Source organism: Eucalyptus grandis, chromosome 5, assembly GCF_016545825.1.
Source record: "Eucalyptus grandis isolate ANBG69807.140 chromosome 5, ASM1654582v1, whole genome shotgun sequence".
NCBI lineage: Eukaryota > Viridiplantae > Streptophyta > Magnoliopsida > Myrtales > Myrtaceae > Eucalyptus > Eucalyptus grandis.
Window position 1 is genome coordinate 42382084 of NC_052616.1, and position 11817 is coordinate 42393900.

At 39.0% G+C, this 11817-nt stretch overlaps 1 protein-coding gene across 4 annotated transcripts; it reads right to left on the bottom strand.

The window, feature by feature from the left end:
* Positions 1–3328: 3328 nt before the first annotated feature.
* On the bottom strand, positions 3329–8759 carry LOC104445008 (trihelix transcription factor ASIL1-like). 4 transcript variants are annotated; one of them, XM_010058796.3, is made up of 3 exons: positions 7459–8759; positions 6381–6470; positions 3329–4361 (listed from the first exon to the last, which is right to left on the bottom strand). In XM_010058796.3, the coding sequence occupies exons 1-3, from the start codon at positions 8327–8329 to the stop codon at positions 4348–4350; spliced, it is 975 nt and encodes a 324-aa protein (XP_010057098.2). In that variant the 5' UTR covers positions 8330–8759; the 3' UTR covers positions 3329–4347. The 4 variants fall into 4 exon arrangements, with proteins under 4 accessions (XP_010057098.2, XP_010057100.2, XP_010057099.2 ...); XM_010058798.3 differs by lacking the exon at positions 6381–6470 and having other exon boundaries at positions 7459–8753; XM_010058797.3 differs by lacking the exons at positions 3329–4361; positions 6381–6470 and adding an exon at positions 6584–6987 and having other exon boundaries at positions 7459–8757.
* Between the last annotated feature and the right edge of the window lie 3058 nt (positions 8760–11817).

Sequence of the window (11817 nt, forward strand, 5' to 3'; positions counted from 1 at the left end):
ATGGCCCATTCCAAGATCTCAAAAGGTATCGGGACATCCTTTTTACTAGTATAGGTCAGTCGGAGCCATCCCGAAGTGCTCCTTTTATCTTAGTGTGAGTAATAGTGTTGGAATCGCATGTTTGAATGTTATTATGCTTTGATTAGTGTAACCGTGGTCTATTTGTGGTTTATCGTATTCTTTATTACGATCTTACATTTAAAATTAGTTGCCATTAGCGTAGGTTAGAAAGTGGCATGAAAAGTATGTAAATGGAAAAGTACCAAAAAAAAAGGCATTTTTTGAGGTGTTTCAAACACCTGCGGACCGAAAAGTACTGGAAATACACATTGGTCTTCAAAATGTAAGTGAACGGACCCAAAAACTTCATCACAGTATCGAGATGGTCATTTATCTAGTTTGACGTTTCTATATGGCCTTCACTATCACACGGCTGATTGCATGGATCCACTTGAAAATTGGATTGTCCATTCTCATTTTGTGAAACCAGTTAATAGTGGACGGTTCCTGGTTTCATGGTGAGAATTGCTCGCCCTAAAATTGATCACTCCTAGTCACATAAACTCTACAACCATTTAAATAGAAAATGTACACCTAGACAAAGTCGAATCCCCACTACAAAATAAGGGGAGATTACTAAAAGGTAGTAAGTCTATTACGCTTGTGCCAATTCAATTTAAACTTTTCAATTTGGTGAATTTAGTTGGGAAAATTACCCAAAAGACCTAAACTTATTGTATTTTCATCAATTCAATTCTAAACCTTTCAATTTTACTAATTGAGTAATAAACATTTTCATACTTTACCAATTAAGTTCATACAGCCAATTTTGGATGAAAATCATTGATGTCGAAGCTGGCCGTCCTATGTGGAACAGCCGATGCTAACATGAATAATTTTTAATAATATATATATATTATGAAAATTTTATGTTTTTTATGTGTCGACGAGGGTCACCATGAAGGCCTTGCCTAGACTTGGCAAGGAGTTGTCTTGCTCTCAGCCAGCATGGTTGCAAAGGCTCTCGCCTAAAATCTAGAGAGGGCCTTCGTGACTTTGCCCATGACCCCACGTTGCCAACGGTTGGCGAGACCATGATGGCCTTGGGTGAGGCCCTTCTGTCAGCCAAGGCACAAAGGCCCTCATCGTGAGGGCAACATCACTTGTGATCGATAGGGCCGTGAAGGCCCTAGCCTGCAATCAATGATGGTTGTAGACCAAAAAAAAAAAAACAAAGAAAAAGAAAAAAGGGAAATCAAAATTCAAAAAATAATACAAAATTCAAAATATTATAAAAAATTGTCAACGTTAGTATGGATTGTGTCACATAGAATGACCGGCGTTCACACCAGCGATTTCTTATTAAAATTGATCAAATAAATTCAATTGAAAAATGTGAAAAAGGTATAAGATTGAATTGACAAAATCACAATATTTTTATAACTTTTTGGATAGTTTTCTCTAATTTAGTCCTTTTGATGATATACCAATTTGGTCTTTTCTGACCAATTGTAGAAAAAGTTACTAAGGTGACCGCCGATTGTCCTACGAAGCACGGGCAAAATTGACATCAATTTTTTTCAAATTTTCCAAATTGATTAATTATTTATAATTTTCCTTTTCTTATTTTCTTTTCATTTTTTTCATAGTGGTAAGCTCTGGTCTAGTCACTAGGCACAAGCTAAAGTAGCCTATTTGTGGCTAATGAGGCTGGCCTTGCTCAAGCCGCCTTGCCTAAATCTAAACAAAGCCAACCTTGTCGACTGCAAGGGAGGTTGTGACCTTCGCCAATGGCTATTGAGGGCTTTGTGGCCCTTACCTAGTGGTTGGCAACTAGTGACTCCTATTGTCTACAATGAAAAAAAAAAAAAGGAAAAGAAAAAAAAATTCATAAAAATTTTAAAAATTATCCACATTAAGTTGATTGTGCCATGTACGTATAGGAATAACGATGTTCAAGTCAGCAATCTCCGATCAAAATTGATCGGAAAGATTACATTGGCAAATGTTTAGAATTAAATTAGTCAAATTGAAAGGTTTATAACTAAAATGGTACATATAAAATAAGTTGAGGGTTGTTTTGGTAGTTTTCCCGCAAAATAACTTTATCATACTTTATTGAGCTATTATAGCAACCACAAGCATGCTAAGAGCCCACGGAGAAAAAAATATGGTATGTCATTGTTTGGACACCAAAGGAATTCTTTGCGGAAAAAATGAGTTGGATAGCTTAAATAAAAATGGTTAATGGTCTAAAATCAGAATTTCAAATAAGATAAAGCCTAAATTGACCCCAAAAGTTTGTTGATATCACAAGTGTACTCACAATGTGTTGATTACTGAGAGAGAACCACCTTGAGAGTTGATTAGGGGTGATCAGTTTTGGTCCAATTCAATCCCACCCCAAGACTAAGAACCAGACTAGAGGGACCAATTCCTAGTTTTCGAAACTGGGGACTGAACCGGAGGACCATTGGTCCGGTTCCTAAGCCGTTCAGTGGAACCGATTGAGTTCAAATGAGAAAATGCCTTAAACTCCATGAGAGGTGAAGGAAACACACAAAAAAGGAAAGATTGAAAGAGGAGAGTAGACATGAGCGCCATGGGATAAAGGGAAATATCGAAAGAGGAGATGAAGAGTGCATGAGACATCTAAAAATTAAAAAAAATAGTCTGGATGATCCGATTCCCTCCTTGGAACCCAGCTCAAAACACTGGCTCCACTTTTAGAAACTGGGAATCAGACCCAACCGATCAATTCAGTCCGATCTAGATGGTTCTTGATTCGGTCGGTCCATGTTGCTCACCCTTAAAGTCAACTACCATCATCCATATGATCTCCTGTCTTCAAGCAAATGATTCAATTTCTATTCCGTTTGTTTTGCAAAAAATAAATAATTTTAAAAATAATTTTCCTACAATGATTCTCGAAATCTTAAAATAATTATTCAATGAAAAATGTTTAATTATCAACAATAATTTATATTTAAATATTTTCATGGATAATGAAATTATTTTCCATTCGTTCACTTTTATAAACGATAAAATCAATCATTTATTACAAAAGTATTATCATAATCATTCATTTTTTACAAAACAAATGGACCTTAAAAAGCTACTAAACTTGCCCGGGATGTATGTCGAAGAAAACCAATCTTTTCACCCCCACGAGTTTCTCCTTATTTTCCGCACACAACAATCTATCGTCGAGATATTGAACAATTTACATAACCGTGTTAGTGTCCATATCAACAAATCTTTCGTGTGCTTAACTGAAGTCTGAACACTAAACCATGCTTGAAAATTCTAGTCCCTTAATCAGAAAAAAAGAAAAACCTTCAAGGTATTGAATTACTCATTGAAGAAAAGTTCAGACACTTTCGATGGCACGACCTCTAATATAGGCCCCCATGGAAGACAGGATAGGTAGATATAGCCCCGTGACAAGCAAGTACTCTAAAATCATGTCACCATTTGCAGTTTTTCGCGACGAAGGACTCATCATAAGAGCCAATGCAGCAGTCGAAACGAATTAGTAACAATTCGATTTCTAGAGGGAAACAATCACTTGTCGTGGCTTGAGGACGACTTCGTGTTGTCGGAGAGCACAGCACTTTGCGGACACATCAAATCTTCAATCAGAGTAGCTTTGATGGCTGGATTCTCAATTTTACATGCATCAGCATGAAGATGACATCGAAGAATCATCTGTCCGACACGACCGTCGACAGAAGTAAGCATGGCGCGACAACAGTGAGTGGGGGTAGGTTTGATCCCGAGCCAGGATCCCATTTTTCCCAATTCACTTGCAAGAGCATCCTAGAATCCATGTCAAGGTAGGAGAAGTGTCCGACTCTCGGCGACCCAAACTCACCTGAAGAACAGGCCGGAGCAACACAGAACTGACCGGGCAGCCGCTAGCTTCACGGTGCCATTTCGCGTAGGTCAAAGACAGACTCGTACAGCGAATGACGACGGAAGCAGTACCTTCTACAACGCTAGCTACAGTTAATTAAAGAGTCGAACTCACCTAAATCATTCATTAACAGGGATTCCTAGAGACGACACTAACAAGAAAAATGAGTAAAGAAGAAAGGGAAAAATCAAAGGAAGACGAAAAGAGAAAAAGAACAGACTCACATTGTTACGGTAGTACAACTAGTAGGGCAGGCAGAAATTGCACAAGAAAAACTATGCGATAATTAGGTTTGCAAAATTAACTTTAAATTACTCCGACAATCTTCTCCACCTATAATTTTGCGACGCAGCTGGACTTCAGTGTGCACTTACTAAGTACAACACAGGGATCGACGCGACGGTGGCGACATTGGCGTCACTTCCATAAGGCTAGCTATAAATATCTGTCACAAAGGAAAAAAAGAACCATCATCAAAAACCGGCATCTGCAAAACTAATCAGCAGAAGTGCAAATCATGTTTCAAAACCATTAAAATGCTCAAACCTCAACTCAGCATCTTTCTACGTTAGCTCTACCATTTAAGCACTACATAGGCCAGTAACAGTTGGTCATCACACTAAAGTATCACAAGAATTTCTTGTCTAGGTGAGCTACATACTTCCTACACATCAATTATTTAGCAGGACATAATGCTTGTTGAACTTAACAACAAGCAAGAAACAAATGGACAAGATGATTTTCAGTCCTCTGCTCTACTAGAGTTAACTAACCTTGTCAACATAAAACTTTATGAACAAGCAATCATCAACTGAATATAATAATAAAAAAAACATCACAAACTTCAGACAATGAAACAACCTTTTACATCGAGCCCTGTGCAAATGGTATAATGGATGTCGACATTTAACAAGAATTGGAAGTTCCACAACGGTGCAAATCTATCTTTTAAGTACTGAAGCTGAAAGAGCCCTAAATGTGATAAAGCCTAACATACATGGAAAGAAGATGAAGACAAATAGATGCTCGATTGACTTTCATGCAACCCAGATTCAGTGCTTCAGCTTTCTATCTGCTGTTGCTTCTATCAGGTTCTTCCCTTTCCCATTCGGTTCTCCTCATTGATTTTGCTTCTTCCGTTTCAGTAAATGCCGAGGTGTATCATTAAAGGCTACCTGCCACTATTTACTAATCGGCTAACAGAGAGTAAGGCAAATATCAGCAAGAGGATTTGCTGATACTGTTGGCTGAGGACTCTAGCCATCATTACACTTGAAGCAATTTCATGCATCAACCTAGAGCTGACCACTCCATTACATGTAGATTTAGGAGTACCTTCGGAAATTTCTCCACTCTTTAATATCAAAAAATTCTTTGAGTAGTTGCTCTGTCATGCAAACTAAACATTGTACAACATCCAAGCATGCAAAATATGCCAGCTAATGCTACTGACAATCTGTGAAACCAATTGGTAGCCAGAGTTCATATAAGAGCCCACTGCATCCTCCAGAGTTTCCTAAACTCTACATCAAAAGATGGCAGAATTCTCATAGCTAACATCTCCTCATTCTATGTCGACTTCATAAATAGAAAATTATCACAATATGAGTCATCCATTGTCCGAAGTCATTATTCAAAAGTAGCACAAATAATATCACAAAATATTGTCTTCTACCACTACTACAAGCATTGGCCGAGCATGTCAATGATCAAACTTGATTTTGATCTAAAGACCTAACAGTTTCATTGCCAGTCCAACAACAGGATAGACCCTAATTCCATCAAAGAGTCAACAACTTGAAAGGAAATGTTGAGCTATTTCGGCTTCATATCTCTCTCAGTTATAAAGGAACATGGTACTTGATTCACAGAAGGAAAATAATAATAATAATAATGTGATTGGTTTTACAACACTTCTATACTGGTCAATTTACATTTCTTGAATGACATCCTTCGGGAGTATGTGCTTAATCTTGAAAGAATAGAGAAAAATAGCCATATAGGACTGACGAAATAAAAACCTGTCAAGTTTTAATTTTGTTAAGACTATTTACACAAAAGCCGACATTCTCATTATGTTGCAGATAATAGAACCTTCAAAACATGAGACTTGAAACCCACAAAACCCACGTCACAAAAGTAAAAAAGATGGAAAAAGAATATTCCATCTTAACTCTTTGAAAATACTGCTGCTAATTTCAATGATAACCACAGCAGGCCCCATGATAAGACAAGTTAATTGATATAGGATAGAAGCCTACTGTAGCTAAGGATCATTTCACTAAGAAACACATGGATTCAATATAAGTAGACCATAAAAAAGAGCAGTAAAGAAATCAGTAGTGTCACATGGAAAGGAGAAGAAACTGAGGTTACAATCCAGCATTGAAAAAAAGAATTTCGATGTACCGCAAGAATTCAAACAAAGCATTAAACAACAATGTTCTGACAATGGAGATCAGACCTAATCCCACTCCATTCTCCAGAGTCCCCCCTCCCACAAAGCAGAAACTGAGATGGAATTCGGAATGTGTAGACTGCATATGGCGGCCATCTACAAACAGGGGATAGAGGTCATATCTGTAGTCTGATATTATGAGCCTTTGCTTATAACTTGTCACCTGGACATTTTCTAATAATTTCTAAAACAGTTGGCTGTGCTTCCAATTTTCCACCATATATCTCAGTCTCAAGAAATCATGAATAAGAACTTAACACAGCTTTTAAGTCTGTACATGTTAAAAACAATTGCTGATCCACAGATACCAACACGATCACTCAGGACATGATGCAAGACCATATTTTTGGCTACATGGACATCTAACACTGCTTGTCCTATTCCATTCCCTTACAGACAATTCCAAACTAGAACCCTGATCCTCAGACGCAGCTCTAACAAAACAAGAGGTCAAGCATAACATGAAATGCCTCTAAAATTAAACACCACCCCAGTCTCACCCCAACCCTCCACTAAAGATATCTAATGCAAACAAAAGGCATTTGCCAAGTTCAGTGCCTAGCATCTGTATAAAAAGATCAGGGATGGCATCAATTTTCTTCACCAATAAATCCTGCAACCAAAAAAGATTAAAGAACTGACCATAAAAATTATTTTCCAAGAAATTTAGACAACTAAATGAATGAAGCTTTGACCATGAACAAAACATCTCACATTCTACATACATGTTATATAGTATAATGACCTCAGTGACAATGCGCCGTAACCCTTTATGAACTTTAAACAGTTAAGGAGGACATCTACCCACGAAGCCCAAAAAATTATTGAATCTCCAGAATCAAGTAAGAAACTGGAAATCCATGAAAATGAAAACAATCCATTAATCATTGTGTAAAGGGATCCACAATGACGATATTCCTTTTTCCCATCAATTGATGTCACCTTAATACTGCAAATGAACATAAGAAAAAACAACAATAAGAAACATAAAGAGGCTAACCAAGACTAATTTGACGGATAAGCTCTCAGCAAACATCTAAATAGCACCCGCACGCACGCAAAGATTATATTTTTATTTTCTCACCATCAGAGCCCGAGCGCTTGACGTGCTTTATCCTCTCGAGCTGAACCTGCGTATCCATAAACATCTTCAGCCTCTGCACTTCCAAATCCTTGGCGAACTGCATCCTCTGCTTCTCCAAGTCCACCATCTGCCTCAGCTTCTCAGCCTCCACCCTCTGATACACCTCTCCGAACCTCTCGATGGCCTTCGCCAGTCTCCTCATCCCTTCTCCTTCGTCCTCCTCGCTATCCCTATCCTCATCTCTCTCCTCCTCGTCCTCCTCCTCGTCGTCGACCCCCGCGGCGGCCGCAGCGGCCGCGACCTCGGAGTAATTCCTCCTGAAGTATCCCTCGTCCACCCTCTCCGCCGGCCTCTTCTGCGGCAGCGCCACGGCCGCCACCACCGCGGACGAGGTCTTCTTGTAGGGCAGCGGCAGGGCCACCGGCGGCGACAGCGGGGACACCGACGGCGACGGCGACGGCTTCTTCCCGGCCGACGACGACGACGAGCTGGACCCGATCAGCGCGTCGAGCCGGTCGAAGAACACCCACGGCGACGCGCCGCCGCCGCCGCCGCCGGACGAGATCCTCGCCTTCTCGATCTTGTACTTCTTCTTCACGGTGTCGATCCGGTTCTTGCACTGGACGTCGGTGCGGTGGGTCTTCTTGGAGTGCCCGTGGCGGGCGTTGACGGCGTCGGCGACCTCCTGCCAGTCCTTCTGCCGGAGGTTCCCGCGGTTGAGGTCGACGTAGCGCCGCCCCCACGCCTCGATGAGCGTCGCGGTCGCCTCCTCGCTCCAGCAGTCCTCCCTCACCGGCAGCGGCCGCCCGTGCCCGCCCCCGCCCCCGCCCTGTGTGGGCGACGGGGACACGTACTCGATCAGGTCCCCCATCCTCCTCCTCCTCCTCCTCCTCGCCGCCGGCGTCGGCGTCGGCGTCGGCGGTCGTTCACCGGAGCAGCAACGGCGGCGGCGGCGGCGGCGGCGGCGGCGCTAGGGTTTCGGTCGATCGCGGAAAAGGGAGAGATTTTTTTGGGGTGGGGGGGGGTGGGGAATAGCGTCGGTGTTTGGGTGGCTGCCGGTGACGAATACGAGACGCGTGCGTAATGGTGGGGAGGGGCAATTCCGGAAAGGAGGTGAGAGAGAGAGAGAGTCGCCGGGAGGGCGCGTGACGACAAGTCGGATCTTCCTTCCCGTTCGTGGGCCGGCTTTCGGTCGTCGGCTCGGCTCGCCTTGCGTTTTGGAAACGGCATCTTTTCTCTCTTTCCTTCTCTCTTCCTCTCGCCCGCCCTTCCCTGCCCCCCCCGCCCGGGCTTTGCTGTGGTCGAACTTTGACCGTCGATGGATCGTTCGTTCGGTGATGTTGTCTTGTCCGTGCACCAATTTCTTTCTTTCTTTCTTTCTAACTTTTTTTTTTTTTTTAATTTTTAATTTTTAATTTTTTTTTTTTTTTGGGGCTCCGGTGGGCGGTAAACGTTTGGTGAGAGGGAGAGGAGGGGGCTGCCGCTGATAATGAGGAAGAGTGGGGAAGAAAGCATGGGAGGATGGAGTGGGTTTAGGCTTTTTCTTAGGAAGATAATGGAATAATATAAGTAAATGACAGAACTTTTGGGACCCACTACTCTTTTGTTCATGGGATGAATGCATTGGATGTTCTGACCTTCTTTTTTTTTCCCTTTAGTTTGTTTTTATCAGGAGGTATGCAGATTTTATTCATATATTAATGTTTTGACATGGTACTTCTTGTGATATGACTTGGAAAAGTTGAAAGTGATTTTCACTTGCGTTGAAAAAGATGGCAAATTTAGCGAGCTTGGTTTCGTGTTTGTTATAAATAGTCGCACATTTAGAGAACGAACTTTTGTTATTGTAACATCAACCCTACATGTATGTAGTATATGTAATAAGATGTGAGGAAATATTGTTAGATATTTAGATAGGTCAAAGATATCTAGGTATTTGGGATAGTTAAGAGAACTAATATATTAAAGGATCCGCTTGTTATGCGAAAAATAAATAATTTAGAAAATATATTTCTAAAAGTAATGACTTGTATCTCCTGAAATAATTTTCTATAATAAAAGAATTTTTATCATTGACAATGATTAGTGTAGTGTCTAAACATTTTTGTTATCGATGAAAATATTCTTCGTTCGTTCATTTGTGTAGTAATACAAGCAATAATTTTAGGAGAAGGGTTTGAATTCAAATCATTTATTTTTCACAAAATAAATGTATCATAAGTGTTATGAGAGATTACAAGTAAACTTTTTAACGAATGTTATATTTTATACATGATTTGAGGTTGTTGGATCAATTTCTTGAATCAATATTACAAGTTTAGCCCAACTCTAAAGGTTCCATGACATCAGTATTGTTATGTTCATTAAAAAATAAATCTACATTATTATATAATGTAAAGAGAATATCTTACTTTCAAGGAATATCACTCGTTCTTCTCCTTTCTAAATTTTCTTAATTACTTATATGCAAATATTATGCTCATGAACAAACATATAAGCCCAAAAATGTTTTATCTCTCACATATTTCAATACTAAAAGTTGGTTACATCTATCATACAACAATTTTTACAAAAATGTCAAAAAAAAATTTCTTTCCACATATATTGATACAATTTCTTTGCATCATGTATTTTTATTATTAATTTCTCTTTCCTAATTTATTGACTTCATTTATATATGGGGTGACAATCATAGTTCATTATCACATGAGGTCCCCAAGTTTAGGGTTGCACGCGAAATATGTATTTTGCAAAACTCGATTAAGAAAAGCTCGACCTACTTCTCGAATGAATGCCCAATATTTACCCCAATCTAAAATGTCAACCTGAATGAGAATGAATTGGTTGAGTAAAACTAGACCTACTTGACCACCAAAGAAAGAAAAAAAAAGGGGGAAAAAAGAAGAAGAGAAAATGCAAATGATGAGCATAGAGTGTCGCAATCCTAGCCATGCAAGATGGGAGGGATAAAACATCGGTTAGGGTGATGGCTTGCCAAGTTAGAGAAGTTAGAGCCTATTATGAGGTTATAATAATACTCAGTGTGGATTCTCCTAAACTCTATCAATCCATGACTCTTAGCTGACTCGATTCATTATGGTTAGCTATGTTCTTTTATTTTAGAGCGACATCGACCTAAATTTGCTTTGTTTGTCAAAAATGTTATTCAAGTTGTCTTGCTAAATTTTAAGCTCCTAGGTACATTCCAATAAGTGATCATGCATGGTAACTTGCAAAATAGGTATCAATCAAACATATAGAACAAACAACACACCAAATCAAAATGTGTACGTGAATAAGAAAATCGGAATGCAAAGTGCAAGAAATGTAAAATTCCATACATTATAGGATAAAGAATATACATGGCCTTGTTACCACGCTCGAGAACAGGATCTTATGGGTAGTATCTTAAACTAGGAGATCAAACTTGGCCGAGTGTTTCGGCTTAATTGAGCTATAAAACTTGCTCTCTCTTCAATAGATTTTTAGGGGAAGTGGTGTGCAAGAAAAGAGAGGGAAGTGAAGGATTGGACTTGAGTGATGAATGGTTGATTGAGATAATTTGAAGTGACAATAAACATAGAAAAATCATCTCTCACAAACTTAAAATCCTTGGCAAAAAGTGTGAGAAGGAATGGAGGGCTATGATGGTGTGAGTTAGGGGTTGCTGATAATGAGGGGAAAGCATGAAAACAAAAAGGTTTAGGCTTTTTATTTTTATTTTTAAGGAGATGATGAAATAATAAATAAGAAATGACTTTTAGGGCCCATTACTTTGGATGTTATGATATTTTTATAGAGAAATACATAAATTCCATCAACATATTGAAATATTGATATCATACTCTTTGCAATATTTAAATTGTGAAAAATATCATAAATTGTGATTGGGAAAGTCAAACGTAATTTTTGTTTGTGTTGAAAAAAATCACAAATTAGCGAGCATGGTTAGATTCATTATAAATAGTTGCATATTCAGATAATACATTTTTTGACATTAAAACATCATTACTATAGATATTACGGCCTAACCAATTTGAGATGTAAAAGAAGTGAGGAAATATTGTTAGGTATTTATTTTGATAAGTCAATAATATCTGAGTATTTGGATAGTTGATAAAATCGTCATACGAAGTGGTATAATAGAGTACAAGTTAACTTTTAAACCCTCATACAAAGTGGTATAATGATAGAACTTTGGGGTCCACAACTTCTTCTTCTTCTTTTTTTATAATAGGATGAATGCTTTGGATGTTCTGACTTCTTTTTTTCTTTTAGTTTTCTTTTTATTACGAGGTATGCGGATTTTATTAATATATTGATATTTTGACATTGTACTCCTTGTGATATTTTGACAAC